Source organism: Rhinoraja longicauda, chromosome 7, assembly GCF_053455715.1.
Source record: "Rhinoraja longicauda isolate Sanriku21f chromosome 7, sRhiLon1.1, whole genome shotgun sequence".
Taxonomy (NCBI): Eukaryota; Metazoa; Chordata; class Chondrichthyes; order Rajiformes; family Arhynchobatidae; genus Rhinoraja; species Rhinoraja longicauda.
Genome location: NC_135959.1, coordinates 71908311 through 71926256, shown reverse-complemented (window position 1 = coordinate 71926256; position 17946 = coordinate 71908311). Strand labels below are relative to the sequence as shown.

At 45.8% G+C, this 17946-nt stretch overlaps 1 protein-coding gene across 7 annotated transcripts in view; it reads left to right on the top strand.

The window, feature by feature from the left end:
* Positions 1–6416: 6416 nt before the first annotated feature.
* LOC144595601 (periostin-like) overlaps positions 6417–17946 on the top strand; it is an 83696-nt gene continuing 72166 nt past the window's right edge. For all 7 annotated transcript variants that reach the window (XM_078403173.1, XM_078403172.1, XM_078403169.1 and 4 more), the window contains exons 1-2: positions 6417–6560; positions 7103–7201. In XM_078403173.1, coding sequence (XP_078259299.1) covers positions 6439–6560; positions 7103–7201 — 221 coding nt within the window. In that variant the 5' untranslated portion in view covers positions 6417–6438. The remainder of the gene's footprint in view (positions 6561–7102; positions 7202–17946) is intronic.

Below are 17946 nucleotides of genomic sequence, written 5' to 3'. Positions count from 1 at the left end.
CAGGCCCTTTAGTACAAGAACACCCTGGTCTCGTTGCATCTCCCCTTTTCCTAATCTGACACCATTCAGATAATAATCTGCCTTCCTGTTCTTGCCACCAAAGTGGATGACCTCATATTCATTCACATTATACTGCATCTGCCATGCATCTGCCCACTCACCCAAGTCACACATTGCATCCTCCTCGTAGCTTACACTGGCACCCAGCTTTGTGAGCTTCGAGTCATCCACAAACTTGGAGATGTCACTTTTAATTCCCTCGTCTAAATCGTTAATATATAACTGGGGTCCCAGCACCAAGCCTTGCGGCACCCCACAAGTCACTGCCTGCCATTCTGAAAAGGACCCGCTAATTCCTACTCTTTGTTTCCTGTCTGCCAACCAGTTCTCTATCCATGTCAATACCCTACCCCCAATACCATGTGCTCTAATTTTGCACACTAATCTCTTGTGTGGGACCTTGTCAAAGGCATTTTGAAAGTCCAGATGCTCCACATGCTCCACTGCTTTCCAAATGCGCTGCTATAACATTGTTAATAATCGACTCAAGCATCTTCCCCACTACCGATGGAAGGCCTAACTGGTCTATATTTCCTCATTTTCTATCTCCCACCTTTCTTAAAAAGTGGAATTACATTGGCTACCCTCCAAGCCAACTGGAACCGATCCAGAGTCGAGAGAACATTGGAAAATGATCACCAATGCATCCACGATTTCTAGGGCCACCTCCTTGAGTACTGCGATGCAGACCATCAGGCCCTGGGGATTTATCTGCCTTCAGTTCCAACAGTTTACCTAACACCATTTCCTGACAAATGCGGATTCCCTTCAGTTCCTCCCTCCCACTGGATCCTCGGTCCCCTAGTATTTCCGGGAAATTGTTTGTGTCTTCCTTAGTGAAGACAGAACCAAAGTACTTGTTTAACTGTTCTTCCATTTCCTTGTTTCCCATTATAAATTCACCTGTCTCTGATTGTAAGGCACCTGCATTTGTCTTCACTATTCTTTTCCTTTTTACATATCCAAAGAAGCTTTTAGAATCAGTTTTTATATTTCCCGCAAGCTTTCTTTCATGCTCTTTTCCCCCCCTCTTAATTAACCCCTTTGTCTTCTTCTGTAGAGTTCTAAATTTCTCCCAGTCCTCTGGTTTGCCCGCTTCTTCTTGCCAATTTATATGCCTCTTCCTTGGCTTTAACACTATCCTTGACTTCCCTCGTCAGCCACGGTTGAACCTCCTTCCCCATTTTATTTTTTCGCCAGACAGGGATGAACAATTTCTGGAGTTAGAAACATAGAAACATAGAAAATAGGTGCAGGAGTAGGCCATTCGGCCCTTCGAGCCTGCACTGCAATTCAATATGATCATCCAGCTCAGTAACCTGTACCTGCCTTCTCTCCATACCCCCTGATCCCTTTAGCCACAAGGGCCACATCTAACTCCCTCTTAAATATAGCCAATGAACTGGCCTCAACTACCTTCTGTGGCAGAGAATTCCACAGACTCACCACTCTCTGTGTGAAGAAATGTTTTCTCATCTCGGTCCTAAAAGACTTCCCCCTTATCCTTAAGCTGTGACCCCTGGTTCTGGACTTCCCCAACATCGGGAACAATCTTCCCGCATCTAGCCTCTCCAACCCCTTAAGAATTTTATATGTTTCTATAAGATCCCCCCTCAGTCTTCTAAATTCCAGCGAGTATAAACCTAGTCTATCCAGGCTTTCTTCATATGAAAGTCCTGCCATCCCAGGGATTAATCTGGTGAACCTTCTCTGTACTCCCTCAAAGGCTAGAATGTCTTTCCTCAGATTAGGAGACCAAAACTGTACACAATACTCCAGGTGCGGTCTCACCAAGGCCCTGTACAACTGCAGCAGAACCTCCCTGCTCCTATACTCAAATCCTCTTGCTATGAATGCTAACATACCATTCACTTTCTTCACTGCCTGCTGCACCTGCACGCTTGCTTTCAATGACTGGTGCACCATGACACCCAGGTCACGTTGCATCTCCCCTTTTCCTAATTGGCCACCATTCAGGTAATACTCTGCTTTCCTGTTCTTGCCGCCAAAGTGGATAACCTCACATCCATGCGGTCTTAAAATCTTCGCCATTGCATCTCCACCGTCAACCCTTTAAGTATAATTTGTCAGTCTACCGTAGCCCATTCCCGTCTCATACCTTCAAAGTCTCCTTTCATTACGTTCAGGACCCTAGTCTCTGAATTAGCCGTGTCACTCTCCATCCTCATGCAGAATTCCACCATATTACGGTCACTGTTGCCCAAGGGTCTTTGCACAACAAGATCGCTAACTAATCCTTCCTCATTACACAATACCGAGTTGAGGATGGCCTGCCCTCCAGTCGATTTGGTTTATTTGATATCTGGCCCACAACAGTGGTGCTGTCCGTAAATTTGTAGATTAAGCTGGATTAATACTTGGCTGGACAGTCGTGGGTGTTCAAGGAGCAAAGAAGGGGGCTGAGAATGCATCCTTATGGAGCCCCAGAATTGAGGATTATCATAGAGGATGATTTGTCCCCTCTCCTCACAGATTGTGCTTTGTTGGTCAGGAAGTTGAGGATCCAGTTGCAGAGATGTGTGCTAACACCAAGTTCCATGAGCTTGGATAGGATAATGGTGTTAAAACCGGAGCTGTAGTCTATGTATACAAGGCCTTCTACGCCCGCACCTCCAGACTCAGGAACAGCTTCATCCCCAGGGCCATAGTTGCTATGAACCGGTCCTGCTGAGCCGGATGGTCACAACGCATAGATCAACTTGCACTTTACCCTGTCTAAAACTGTTACATTTGTTTCGTTGGGTTGCTGTTGTCTAAATTACTTAAATTATTGCATCGTATGGGAGGCGCATTCCCAATCTCGTTGTACCCCTGGGTACAATGACAATAAAGATATATTGTATTGTATTGTATTGTATTGTATTGTATTGTCTGATGTAGATGTCTCGCTTATCCAGATGTTCCAGGGATGAGTTTAGGGCCAGGAGATGGCATCGCCCATGGACCTGTTGTGGTGGAAGGTGAACTGCAGTGGGTCAAGGCTGCTTGGTAGACTATAGTTACTACGTTCCCCAATTAGCCCCGCAAAGCATTTCATGATGTTGGATATCAAGGCCACAGGACAGTAGTCGTTAAGGCATAGGATCTTGCTATAGCAACATTTAATATACTTATAATAACTTTATACTTACCATAATAACATTTAAAAGACACAACAGGTACATGTATAGGAAAGGTTTAGAGGGGTATAGGCCAAATGTGGGCAGATGGGACTAGTGTAGATGGGGTATCTTGCTTGGCATGGGCAAGTTGGGCCGAAGGGCCTGTTGCCATGCTGTACGACTCTATGATTCTAAATGGAATTAATGTTTAAGAATGACAACCTTCCATCGGAATTTAAATATACATAAACTTTTAAGTGATGTTTGCTGGAAGCATTACTGACCATAAAATCCTTTCCCTAGAAAACTCCACCCAGTAAAAATAATGCTGAACCAAGAAAGAAAGTTCAGACAACAAAAGAACATCCTCTTCTCGACCTCCTCACCTGCATACACCTATCACTTTCCATTTATTCACAAAATGCTGGAGTAACTCAGCAGGTCAGGCAGCATCTCAGGAGAGAAGGAATGGGTGACGTTTCGGGTCGAGACCTATCTTCAGACTACCTATCACTTTCCAAGTCATTTGTCTCCCCCCCTTCCCCTCCCCCCCCCCCCTCTTTCCCCTTCCCCCTTCCCCTTCCACCTATATCCATCCCTCCAGCTTTGCAATTCTCTTCTCTCCTTATCTGACACCCTTTTGTCTCCATTTCACCTCCAGCCAGTTATGTATTGCCCAGGCCAATAACAACAACTAAGGAGGTGATTAAACAGTAATTAACTTTGAACATGGTACATCAACCTAACGTACCTAAAATGGCTGCCGCCTGACAAACGTAGCGCCGGCCGAGTCCCGCGTCACCGTCCTCTGATAGGACGGCGTTCCCAATCTACCGCGCACGCACACACCCGTGACGTTCCTGCGCATGTGGGTAAGTTAACCGTTCAGGACAGTCCCACAGCCACTCACTTACTCCACCCATCTGACAATCACTCCCCTGTATCCACCTATCATTTCCCATCCCCACCTCTCATTTCCAGCTTTCTCCCCCCATACTCCATCTCTCTGAAGAATAGTCCCAACCCAAAATGTCGTCTGTTCATTCCCTCCACAGATGCTGCCTGACCTGCTGAGCTCCTCCAGCACTTTGTGTTTTACTCGATGTTCAGCACCTGCAGTTTCTTGCGCCTCCTTCTTAATGATATCTATAACCTTTTTCTCAGACTTTACTTTCTTTTAACAAATACCAATGCAGTCAAGAAATTCCTAAGTTTACAAACCGACCCCATCCCTGGCCTGCTATATTAGAAGTATGTCGTCTGGGACATAATCATATAATTGAACATTAAAGGAAACAGTAATAGCCGCCTTGGTTACATAAAAGAGCTTTATGAAAAGTTTATTAATTTTTGCACTAAAAATAAAAAGCATGTTCCCACATTCTTTGGAAAATATTTCTTGTGGTGACTACATGTGTTTTTAATAGTAGATTGGGAGTTTGTACTCCTTGAGATATCCTCCTGTGTTGAGTAGACCAGGTATTGTCCATTCCCTGTCCACATACATCCGGGGCTCCTCACACGCTCTCTGACATTTCAAGGACTTCCCCTTCCTCGACTCCCATCTTCACCATGGACGTCCAGTCCTTCGACATCTCCATCCTGCACCAAGAAATTCTCAAGGCCCTCAGTTACTTCATAGAACAGAGACCCAACCATTTTACGTCTACTAACACTCTCCTCCACCTGGTGGAACTCGTCCTCACCCTCAACAACTTCTCTTGACTCCTCTCACTTTCTCCAAGTCAAAGGTGTGGCCATGGGCATTCGCATGACCCCAGCTATGCCCGCCTTTGTGTCAGTCTGAAGAAGGGTCTCGACCCGAAACGTCACCCATTCCTTCTCTCCTGAGATGCTGCCTGACCTGCTGAGTTATTCCAGCATTTGATGAATAAATACCTTCGATTTGTACCAGCGTCTGCAGTTATTTTCTTACACTATCTATTCTGAGAAATCCCTTTTTGTTATTATGATTGAGAGCAGACATCAATTTTACCTTAAATTTTAATTGGAGACAGAAATGAAAATTTGGCAAACTCTTTTTAAGAGGAAGGCTTGAAATGTAACTTTTGCCCTATGTGCCTTTAGCCAGCAGAGGGAGGTAGTTTCAAGTTGTTGAAAGATCCCACAGCGAAAGAGTTTCGACCGAAAAAAGGAAACAAACTGCAAATGTAACCCACAATCGTTGCAAATGTTTTACAGTGTGTATTTTTAACAGTTGCAAGCTCCCGTGTTGTTTCGCAGATGCGAAACTTTGAACAATGCAAAATAAAAATCCAAGACTTACTGTAAATAGTTTTACAATCAACAAAGAGTCACAATCCAAACATTCTTCCCGCGCTATGTTACACTTATACTTTTGCAACAATGCTGGCTGAGTAAAAAGAAATTAGAGTCAGTTTAAAAGACACAAAGTGCTGGAGGCAGCATCTGTAGAGGGAATTGGCAGACAATGTTTCGGGTCGGGACCCTTTTGTGGATATTTTGCATAATATTCTTTGCAGAATAATGTTTAACCATTTATTTTCACCATTTGTTTTAGACTGTTTTATTTTGGTTTTAGACATGAATCCCATAATAAAGGTAGAGATAAGGAAGTGCAGGTGCTGGTTTACACAAAAGGACACAAAGTGCTGGAGTAACTCAGCGGGTCAGGCAGCATCTCTGAAGCACGTTTGGAGTTGGGACCCTTCTTCAATCTCCATAATAAAGTATGGAGTACCTGAAATGAAGCAACTTCACAAGGGACTGTTCACACAGCTCGGATACAAGTCTGGGGAAATGCACCTGGTTCAAATCTAATCCTTGTCAGAGTTAAGTCTGATGCAGGATCTTAATCAGCAGCTAACCCTTCGGCGAAATGAATCCGGTGAGTTCACAACTAGCGCATTTTCCAAGCAGATTCTGGTTTGTAAGTGAATCGGTGCCCGTGCTCCTGAACTATTAGTTACCTTGGTCGTGTCACCTTGAGCACAGCACACAAGGCGAGGTGTTGGGGGAGTTCCCAGCACCTCGCCTTGTCTTTCAACAGTGGGAGGGAATGGGGAAGCTGCTGGTACATTAGACGGCGGAGGTTCAGTGGTAACTAACTGTGTCTGGTCTCCGTCATCTCCCCGCTCGTTGACTGGGCGCTGTGTTGCGTCGGTCAAAGGCGATCCCCCTCCCAGATCAACCCTCCCCATAAAAGCCTCTGCTTCATCTGGGACAGCCCCACTTTCAGAGCAGCGAGGCTCACTCACTCACACAGCGGTCAGAGATGAAGAAGCTCCTCTTTGTAGCCATCTGCAGCCTCTTTGTTTTCGCATCCTTGGACCAAGCAGAATCATCTCACTATGACAAAATAGTCATCCACAGCCGCATCAGAGGGAAAGACAAGGGGTAAGGAAGAACCTGGAAAGTAGAGGACGCACTGAGAGCTCTCCGCCGCTTGCATTAAACAACTTACAAACATTGACATTAACTTTGGGGAAACACCAAGTGCTGGAGGAACTCGGCGGGTCAGGCAGCATCTGTGATGGGAATGGGAATGGGAATGGGAATGGGAATGAGATGATGTTTAGCGTCGGGACCCTTCTTCGGGTTGATCTTGAAGTGTCCCAGTCTGAAGAAAGGGTCCCGACCCCTAAACATCGTCTGTCCGTTCCCTCCACAGATGCTGCCTGACCCGCTGAGTTCCTCCAGCACTTTGTCTTATGCTCAAGATTCCAGCATCTGCAGTTCCTGTGTTCAAATATCAAAGGTACTGTAAGGACAGGCGCTGGTTTACAACATCATTCTGTCTTCAAATTAACTTTCGGGGCTGTTTGTTTAAAGTTTTTTGAGATCGATCCTGGTTGTGGTTTGTCCGGTCCGTTCATCTCTCGTTACCAGTTACTCCCTGATTCATATTTTCGTTTTTTCTTTGTCCTTTCTATTTGCAGACCTAACGTGTGCGCCCTTCAACAAGTGATGGGAACCAAAAAGAAATATTTCAGCACATGTAGAAACTGGCATCAGAAGTCCATCTGCAGGAAAAAAGCGTGAGTTTGTTGCTAACATTACAGCAAATACATTCTCAACAGGAAGGGTAACGAACGGCTTCCATTGCCCAGAGCACAACTTTCTCACCCACAGACTGGGTGGTTGGTGGGTGGAACGAGCTGCCGGTGGAGGTGTAAGAAAATAACTGCAGATGCTGGTACAAATCGAAGGTATTTATTCACAAAATGCTGGAGTAACTCAGCAGGTCAGGCAGCATTTCAGGAGAGAAAGAATGGGTGACATTTCGGGTCGAGACCCTTCTTTAGACCTTTTCCGGAGGTGGTAGTCGATGCAGGTACGATAAGGCATTGAGTAAGGGAGTCGAGAACCAGAGAATATACGTCTAAGGTGAGGGGGGTAAGATTTAATAAGAACCCGAAGGGTAACTTTGTTACACAAAGGATGGTGGGTGTATGGAATGGGGTGCCAGAGGAGGTAGTTGAGGCAGGGACTATCGCAACGTGTAAGCAGCGTTTAGACAGGTACCTGGTGTAGGACAGGTTTGGAGGGATATGGGGCAAACGCAGACAGGTGGAACTAGTGCAGATGGGGCATTTTTGTTGGTGTGGGCAAGTTGGTTGGTGTGGGCAATGGTCCGTTTCCACCCTGTGTGACTCTTTTTAAAAAACCTGCTGGAGATACAGAATTGATCGCTCCGGTTCTAAAACAAGCAGGGGGCACTGAAGTGTGAAAACGCACACCTCCAGATTCAGGGACAGGTTCTTCCCAGCTGTTATCCGGCAATCGAGCCAGACTCGCACCAACTAGAGAGCGGTCCTGACCTCCCATCTCAGTGGAAACCCTCGAATTATCGGACTTTACCAGACTTTGTCTTGCACAAAACCTTAAACCCTTTACACTGTGATTGTAATCACTGGAATTTAGAAGGATGAGAGGAGATCTTATCGAAACATATAAGATTATTAAGGGGTTGGACACGTTAGAGGCAGGAAACATGTTCCCAATGTTGGGGGAGTCCAGAACAAGGGGCCACAGTTTAAGAATAAGGGGTAGGCCATTTAGAACTGAGATGAGGAAAAACCTTTTCAGTCAGAGAGTTGTGAATCTGTGGAACTCTCTGCCTCAGAAGGCAGTGGAGGCCAATTCTCTGAATGCATTCAAGAGAGAACTGGATAGAGCTCTTAAGGATAGCGGAGTCAGGGGGTATGGGGAGAAGGCAGGAACGGGGAACTGATTGAGAATGATCAGCCATGATCACATTGAATGGCGGTGCTGGCTCGAAGGGCCGAATGGCCTCCTTCTGCACCTACAGAATACAGATTGTCTATTGTCTATAATGATGTATAATCTTTCCGCTGACTGGATAGCAGGACACACCAAAAGCGTTTCACTCAACCTCGGTACAGGTGACAATAAACTAAACTAAAGCAAGACAGGTTCTTCATATATATTAACCCATTCAGTCCATTTAAAATAAAAATCAAAAATAAACTCTGGCAGTGGAGGAGGCCCAAGACAGAAAGGTCAGATTGGGAATGGGAAGAGGGGTTAAAATGGTTAGGACCGGGAAATCCAGCAGGGGTCTTGGCAAACACATATATTACATAATGTTATTTGAACAGCAATCAACCCATGATTTTATCGTCTATCTTAGACTCACTTTGTCACACATCGAGATAAGCAATCAAATTCAAAGGAAAAGAAACAAGTGTAGACAGAGTAATAGTCAATTGCTGGTCCCTTGGTAGAGGCACAGATCCTAAGTCAGTACCACTGCACAGGGCCAAACCATAAAGAGATTGTAGTTGTGACAGTAACCTTGTGGAATCCAGGGTCAATATCAATCACCTGTTGTGCAAACAAGGAACTGCAGATGCTGGTTTACACAGAAGGATACAAAGTGCTGGAGTAACAACGGGTCAGAAAGCATCTCTGGAGAACATGGATAGGTGGTGTTTTGGGTCAACATTTCCTCAGACTCACAGGTGACGTTACGGGTCGAGACCCATCTTCGGACCTGAAACACCACCTGTCCATGTTCACCAGGGGTGCTGCCTGACCTGCTGAGTTACCCCAGCAATTTGTGTCCTTTTGTTAATCAAAATGGAACATGTTGGTTGGTGTGGGCAACTTAGGCAGAAGGGCCTCTTTCCACGCTGTGACTATGATTATGACTGTTGATGGGCGTGATATGCAAAAATAAATAAAAATGATGGACACACAGGATTTCTTCTGTGGCTTTTTAAATGAATTCATATGTTTTGTAATCATGTGATCAAAACTCAAGGATGGAAAAGGTTTAGAGGGATATGTGCCGAACATGGGCAGTGGGACCAGTATAGATGGGGCATAGAAACATAGAAATAGTGCAGGAGGAGGCCATTTGGCCCTTCAAGCCAGCATCGCCAATCGTTGTGATCATGGCTGATCATCCACAATCAGTAACCTGTGCCTGCCTTCTCCCCATATCCCTTGATTCCACTACCCCCCCCCCCCCCCCCCCCCCCCGAGCTCTATCTAACTCTCTTTTAAATTCATCCAGTAAATTGGCATCCACTGTCTTCTGTGGCAGAGAATTCCACAAATTCACAACTCCCCTGGGTGAAAAAGTTTCTTCTCACCTCAGTTTTAAATGGCCTCCCCTTTATCCTTAGACTGTGGCCCTTGGTTCTGGACTCCCCCAACATTGGGAACATTTTTCCTGCATCTAGCTTTTCCAGTCCTTTTATAATTCTATACGTCTCTATAAGATCCCCTCTCATCCTTCTAAACTCCAGTGAATACAAGCCCAGCCTTTCCAATCTTTCCTCATTTGCCAGTCCTTCCATCCCAGGGATTAACCTCGTGAGCCTCTGCTGCACTGGCTCAATAGCAAGGATGTCCTTCCTCAAATTAGGAGACCAAAGCTGCACACAATACTCCAGATGTGGTTTCACCAGGGCCCTATACAACTGCAGAAGGACCTCTGTACTCAAATCCTCTCGTTATGAAACCCAACATGCCATTAGCTTTCTTCATTGCCTGCTGTACCTGCAAGCTTACTTTCAGTGACTGGTGTACAAGGACATCTTAGTCAGTATGGCTGAGTTGGGCTCAAAAGCTTGTTTCCACGCTATATGACTATTATCCCAAGGAAAGACTTTATTTTAGAGATACAGCGCGGAAACTGGCCCTTCAGCCCAATGAGTCCGCGCCGACCAGCCTACACACTAGGGACAAGTTACAATTTTAACAAAGCTAATTAAACTGCAAACCTGTATGTCTTTGGAGTGTGGGAGGAAACTGGAGGGGCTGGAGAAATCCCACACGGTCACAGGGAGAACATACAAACTCCGTACAAACATACAGACAGCACCTGTAGTCAGGATTGAACCCTTGTCTCTGGCGCTGTGAGGCAGCAACTCTACCGCTGCGCCACTGTGCCGTTCTGAACCGTTGGGGTTCATCCAAGGGTTGCATCTGGTAGGATTGGTAGCCAAAAAATAATAGTCAACTACAGTCAACTATAATTATCTTTAGCGCAGCCTTGCTGTGAATGGGCTGAAAAGTGTTGAAGGTGGAAAATGGGAACTCAGCTGGAAGCACTTCAAACTAAGCTGGTGGGTACATGGAACAAGCTGCCAGAGGAGGTAGCTGAGGCAGGTACTATAACAACATTTAAAAGGCACTTGGACAGGTACATGAATAGGAAACATTTAGACAGATATGGGCCAAATGAGGGCAGGTGGAACTAGTGTAGATGAAGTGGCTTGACCAGCAATAGACAATAGGTGCAGGAGGAGGCCATTTGGCCCTTCGAGCCAGCACCGCCATTTAATGTGATCATGGGCAAGTTGGGCTGAATGGCCGGTATCTGTGCTGTATGACTCTATTACTATTGGAGGCATAGAGTCCTAGGGTAGGGGTATGTGGAATGAGATGCCAGAGAAGGTAGTTGAGGTAGGTACTCTTAGTCTAGTTTAGTTTATTGCCACATGCACTAACGTACAGTGAGTGAAAAGCTTTTGTTGCGTGCGAACCAGTCAGTGGAAAGACAATATATGATTACAATCGAGCCATTCACAGTGTACAGATACATGATAAGGGAATAAGGTTTAGTGCAAGATAAAGCCAGTAAAGTCTGATCAAAGATGGTCTGAGAGTCTCCAATAAGGTGGATAGTAATTCAGGACTGCTCTCTGGTTATGGTAGGATAGTTCAGTTGCCTGATAACAGCTGTGAAGAAACTGTCCCTGAATCTGGAGGTGTGCGTTTTCACACTTCTGTACCTTTTGCCCGAAGGGAGAGGAGAGAAGAGGGAGTGGCCAGGGTGCGACTGGTCCTTGATGATGCTGCTGGCCTTGCCGAGGCAATGTGAGGTATAAATGGAGTCAATGGAAGGGAGGTTGGCTTGCGTGATGGTCTGGACTGGGTCCACAATTCGCTGCAATTTCGTGTGGTCTTGAATGGTGCTGTTCCCGAACCAAGCTATGATTCATCCTGATAAAATGCTTTCTACGGTGCATCAGTAGAAGTTGGTGAGAGTTGTTGGGGACTTCCAAAGCCTTCTGAGGAAGTAGAGGCGTTGGTGTGTGCTTTCTTGGCTGTGGCTTCAATATAGGTGGTCCAGGAGAAGTTGTTGGTGATATTTACTCTTAGGAATTTCTACTTTGGCACTGTTAATGCACACTGGGGGTATAAACAAAATGCTGGAGTAACTCAGCGGGTCAGGCAGCATCTCTGGAGAGAAGGAATGGGTGACGTTTCGGGTCGAGACCCTTCTTCAGAACAGGGTCTGAAGAAGGGTATCGACCCAAAACGTCACCCATTCCTTCTCTCCAGAGATGCTGCCTGACCCGCTGAGTTACTCCAGCATTTTGTGTCTACCTTCGATTTAAACCAGCATCTGCAGTTATGTTTCCTACGATGCAAACTGGGGTATGCGTTTTCTTCCTGAAGTCGATCACTATCTCCTTTGTCTTGCTGACATTGAGAGAAAAGTTGCTGTCTTGACAAGAGGATCTCAATCTTCTTCCTGTACTCCATCTCGTCATTATTTGATATCCGGTCCACAACGGTGGTGTCGTATTTAAAAAGCACTTGGACAGGTACATGGCTCTTTAGTCAGAGGGTGGTGAATCTGTGGAATTCTTTGCCACAGAAGACTGTAGAGGCTGTCAGTGGATATTTCTAAGACAGAGATAGATAGACGTATGATTAGTACAGGTGCCCGAGATTATGGGGAAAAGGCAGGAGAATGAGATTGGGAGGAATATATAGATCAGCCATGATTGAATGGCGGTGTAGACTTGATGGGCCGAATGGCTTAATTCTACTCCTATCACTTATGGCCGAGCAGCTTGTGTACGTGGTATATTACTTTATGGCTCTAGTCAGTGTGGAAGAGACTGGCGTGGAGGAGTTTTCTATTACTGATGTTCCCAGTGAATGGGAGAAGTGTGTGTGCGCAATGGAAAGCAGAGCTCTTGGTTCGATCCTGATCTCTGGTGCTGCCTGCGTGGAGTTTGCACGACTGCATGGGTTTCCCACTGCTGCTCTGGTCTCTTCCCACGTTCCAAAGACGGAGGTGGCGATAGGTTAATTGGCCTCCGTAAATTGCCCAGTGTGGGTGTGGAATAGGTCAGGGAGTTGATGAGATGACTCACGCAAACCTCCACAGATGCTCTGGGGATAGCATACTGTCAAGATGCATCACTGCTTAGTTTGGCAACAGCTCTGCCCAAGAAATTGCCCAAGAAATTGCAGAGAGTTGTGGATGTAGCCCAGTCCATCAGATAGACCAGACGCCTCACCAGTGAGTCCATATATATATTTTTAACAGCCTCTGGCGTTCCAGAGAAAAGAATCCAAGTCTGTCCAACCTCTCCCTGCAGCTAATACTCCCTAATCTAGGCATCATTCTGCTAAAGTAAATAGGAAGGAACGGTAAATGCTAGTTTAAACCGAAGATAGACACACAAAGCTGGAGTACCTCAGCAGGTCAGACAGCATATCTGGAGAAAAGGAATAGGTGACCTTCAGACTGAAGAAGGGTCTCGTCTGAAACATCACCTATGCTTTTCTCCAGATATGCTGTCTGACCCGCGGAGTCACTACAGCTTTTTGTGTCTATCGCCCTGGTAAATCTCCGCAGGACCTCTCCAGTTTAAACTATACGAAATAAAGTATTTTCAAAGTGTTAAAATGGTTGGACATCTCAGTAACAGCAATCGTAATATAATCGGCTTTAAAATAACTTTGGAAAGGATCAAAGAAAATTCGATCGTGAAAATATCTGGAAGTGAACCAAGTGATTGGTTTAATGGGTCCAACGCAGGTGCCCTGGAAACTCAGAGTGGCCAAAAGAACAGCAGGTGAGCAATGGCAAGCCTTCAAGGTGTACGCGGTGTGGTTTAAGCCAGGCGCGCCTTCCATCCAGTGGGAAAAAATGAGTGCTCAAAGTTGCAGCTCTGTAGGTGACAAAGGTAATAGATAATAGGTAATAAAACAGATAAACGAGAGGGGGAGAGAGGACAGAGATAGAGGGGTGAGGAGGAGAAAGAGAGTGGGAGAGAGAAAGGACAGAGAAGAAGGGGGGAGAGGGGGGAGAGAACAAGATAGGGTGAGAGAGGGAGGAGGAGTGGAGAGGGGGAGAGTGGATAAGATAGCGTGAGAGGGAGAGGGAGGGAGAGAGACAGAGAGAGAGAGAGAGAGAGAGAGAGAAAGAGACCTGTTAACTCCAGGTGAGTATGTTTTGCATGAATAGTATTGGTGAACCTTGGGAAGGACCACGTTAGTTTTTGTATTGAGAACCATGGGTTAAATAAGTTATTGAAAGGAAAGATTATTGGACGGAGTTCTTTAATGAAGGGTGTTGGAGCAGCAATTGTGAATGTGAATCATCATATGATGTAGTGGGGCAAGGCATTTAGTACGCGGTGACACATGGAAGCACTGATGAAAAGGTCAGGGACCTGAAGCATCGACTGTCTCTCTCAGCTTGAGCTGAATATTCCCAGCATTTTTTCACCGAATGCTCATAGGTCTTTGAAGATAACAGCTTAAGATGAGACCATAGAGCAGTGCAGCACAGGAACAGGCCTTTTGCCAGTGCCAAACATGATGCCAAGACCATTGAGTCAAAGAGTCATTCAGCAAGGAAACAGGCCCTTCAGCCCAACTTGCCCAGGCTGACCAAAATTTGACGAAGGATATTCTTGCTATTGAGGGCGTGCAGCGTAGGTTCACTAGGTTGATTCCCGGAATGGCAGGACTGTCGTATGTTGAAAGGCTGGAGCAATTAGGCTTGTATACACTGGAATTTAGAAGGATGAGGGGGGATCTTATTGAAACATATAAGATAATTAGGGGATTGGACACATTAGAGGCAGGAAACATGTTCCCAATGTTGGGGGAGTCCAGAACAAGGGGCCACAGTTTAAGAATAAGGGGTAGGCCATTTAGAACGGAGATGAGGAAGAACTTTTTCAGTCAGAGAGTGGTGAAGGTGTGGAATTCTCTGCCTCAGAAGGCAGTGGAGGCCAGTTCGTTGGATGCTTTCAAGAGAGAGCTGGATAGAGCTCTTAAGGATAGCGGAGTGAGAGGGTATAGGGAGAAGGCAGGAACGGGGTACTGATTGAGAGTGATCAGCCATGATCGCATTGAATGGCGGTGCTGGCTCGAAGGGCTGAATGGCCTACTCCTGCACCTATTGCCTATTGTCTATTGATTCCAGCATCTTATGAAGCAGTTAGACAGGTACATGGATTGGACGGGTTTGGAGGGATATGGACCAAATGCAGGCAGGTGAGACTCGTGTAGCTGGGACATGTTCGTTGGTGTGGGCAAGTTGGGTCGAGGGGCCTGTTTCCACACTGTATCACTCTATGATTCTATGACTCTCTCTGCACTTTCTTGTGTCTCCACACAACTACAATGCAGCCTTCTGCCCAACTTGTCCCATCTACACTAGTCCCACCTGCCCGCATTTGGCCCTTATCCCACCAAACCTCTCCTAAGCACGTACCTGTCCAAATATCTTTTACAAGTTGTTAATGTGCCAGTCACAACTACTTCCTTTTGCAGTAGAAACGAGGGACTGCTGATGCTGTTTTACAAACTTAGACATGTCACATTTAATCCCCTCGTCTAAATCGTTAATATATCCCAGCACCAAGCCTTGCGGCACCCCACTAGTCACTGCCTGCCATTCTGAAAAAGACCCGTTAATTCCTGCTCTTTGCTTCCTGTCTGCCAACCAGTTCGCTATCCATGTCAATAATCTACCCCCAATACCCTGTGCTCTAATTTTGCACACTAATCTCTTGTGCGGGACCTTGTCAAAGGCTTTTTGAAAGTCTAGATACACCACATCCACTGGCTCTCCCTTATCCATTCTACTTGTTACAACCTCAAAAAATTCCAGAAGATTAGTCAAGCATGATTTTCCCTTCATAAATCCATGCTGACTTTGACCGATCCTGCTTTCCAAATGCGCTGCTATAACATCTTTAATAATCGACAAGCATCTTCCCCAATACCGACGTAAGGATAACTGGTCTATAATTCCCCATTTTCTCTCTGCCTCCTTTCTTAAAAAGTGGTTACCCTCCAGTCCGCAGGAACTGATCCAGAGTCGAGAGAACATTGGAAAATGACCACCAATGCATCCACGATTTCTAGGGCCACCTCCTTGAGTACTGGGATGCAGACCACCAGGCCCTGGGGATTTATCTGCCTTCTGTCCCAACAGTTTACCTAACACCATTTCCTGACAAATGTGGATTCCCTTCAGTTCCTCCCTCCCACTAGATCCTCGGTCCCCTAGTATTTCCGGGAGACTGTTTGTGTCTTCTTTCCTGAAGACAGAACCAAAGTACTCGTTTAACTGTTCTGCCATTTTCTTGTATCCCATTATGAATTCACCTGTCTCTGACTGTAAGGGACCTACATTCGTCTTCACTAATCTTTTCCTCTTTACATATCTAAAGAAGCTTTTGCAGTCTGGAAAACATGGATAGGTGACGTTTTGGATCGGGACTATGCCCACCACTCTCTGAGTGAAAAAGTTACTTAGTGGGATCCTACAAAATCTTTTTCCTCTCACCTTAAACCTCTATCCCCTTGATTCCCCTACCCTGGATAAAATACTCCGTGCATTCACCCTATCTATTCCCCTCATGATTTTATACACCACAGTAAGATCACCCCTTAGCCTCCTGCGCTCCAAGGAATAAAGTCCTAGCCTGCCCAACCTCTCCCTGTAGTTCAGGCCTAAACTGCCCACAGTCAAATGTGATTTGTAGGAAGAACGGTTGCAGCACAACCTTTATCAAGTTATCTATGTTGTTTGGGATTTGTGGAACAACTTTTCCTGCAAGCTAATCAGGAAAATGAGCTACCCAGAAAGTAATCTTCACAAAATGTATTTTTTTAAATCATCTATTTCCAGCCTACTGGTTAGTTTGTATTGTAGCAGTTAAGCAATATCTTGTCCCAAGAGTGAGAAGATGCCTACATGGCCATGATCAGATAATTCAGTCCGAAGTTGTATCATGTACTTACAGTTATGTTTCTTGATTCTCCAACCAATGACTTTGGTTAAAACAAAGTGGGCAGTGGTAGAGGTGCTGCCTTACAGCGCCAGAGACCCGGGTTTGATCCTGACTACGGGTGCTGTCAGTGTGGAATTTATAAATTGACTCTGTGATCGCGTGGGTTTCCACTGGGTGCTCCGATTTCCAAGTTTTTTTGTAGGAAGTGGGATAACATAGAACTTGTGTGAATGGGTGACCGATGGTCGGCATGGACTTGGTGGGCCGAAGGACCTGTTTCCATGCTGTATCTTTAAACTAAACTAAAACAAAGTGCAGGACGAACTCAGGCGGGTCAGGCAGCATCTGCAGAGGGAATGAACAGACGATGTTTGGGGTCGAGTGGAAAGCCTAATCTTGGGAGCAGGTTCGGCAGAGATTGAGAAATTGTGAGAAAGGAATGGTTTCCTTGTGAGAGGCAGGATGGGAGTAAGAGTAGTCCAAATAACTGTGGGGGTTAATGGGCTTGTTGTAGACGTTAGTCAATACTCTGTCCCTTGTGATGCCGACCGGGAGATCAAGAAAGGAGAGAGAGGTATCAGAGATAGTCCAGGTGAATTTGAGGGCAGGGTGGGTGATTGGCAGATGAGAGGAGATAGTGACAAAGGCTCGATTCACTTGTCTCCATTGACTTTGGTTGCTGTCCAAAGTCTCATTGAGAATTGGGTCTTGGCACAAAGCCCACATTGACCTCTGATGAGATGGTTATTTGGACACGCTTGGATTGTTTTCTTTGGAGTACTGGAGGCCAGTCTGAGGTTGTATCACGTACTTACAGTTATGTTTCTCCAACCAATGACTTCTGTTAAAACAAAGTGGGCAGTGGTAGAGTTGCTGCCTTACAGCGCCAGAGACCCGGGTTTGAACCTGACTACGGGTGCTGTCAGTGTGGAATTTATAGATTGATTGCGTGACCGCGTGGTTTTCCACTGGGTACTCCGGTTTCCTCCCACATTCCAAAGATGTGCAGGTTTGTAGGTTAATTGGCTTCTGTAAATTGTCCTTAGTATGTAGGATAGTGCTAGTGTACGGATGATTGTCGGTCAGTGCAGACGATGTGGCCAAAGAGCCTGTTTCTGTGGTGTAGCTTTAAACTAAACTAAACTAAACAGTGCTGGAAGAATTCAGCGTGTCAGTCGGCATCTGTGATGGGAATGAACAGACAACGTTTGCTATGAAGTTGCTATGAGGTTGCAGAGTGACTTGGGCAG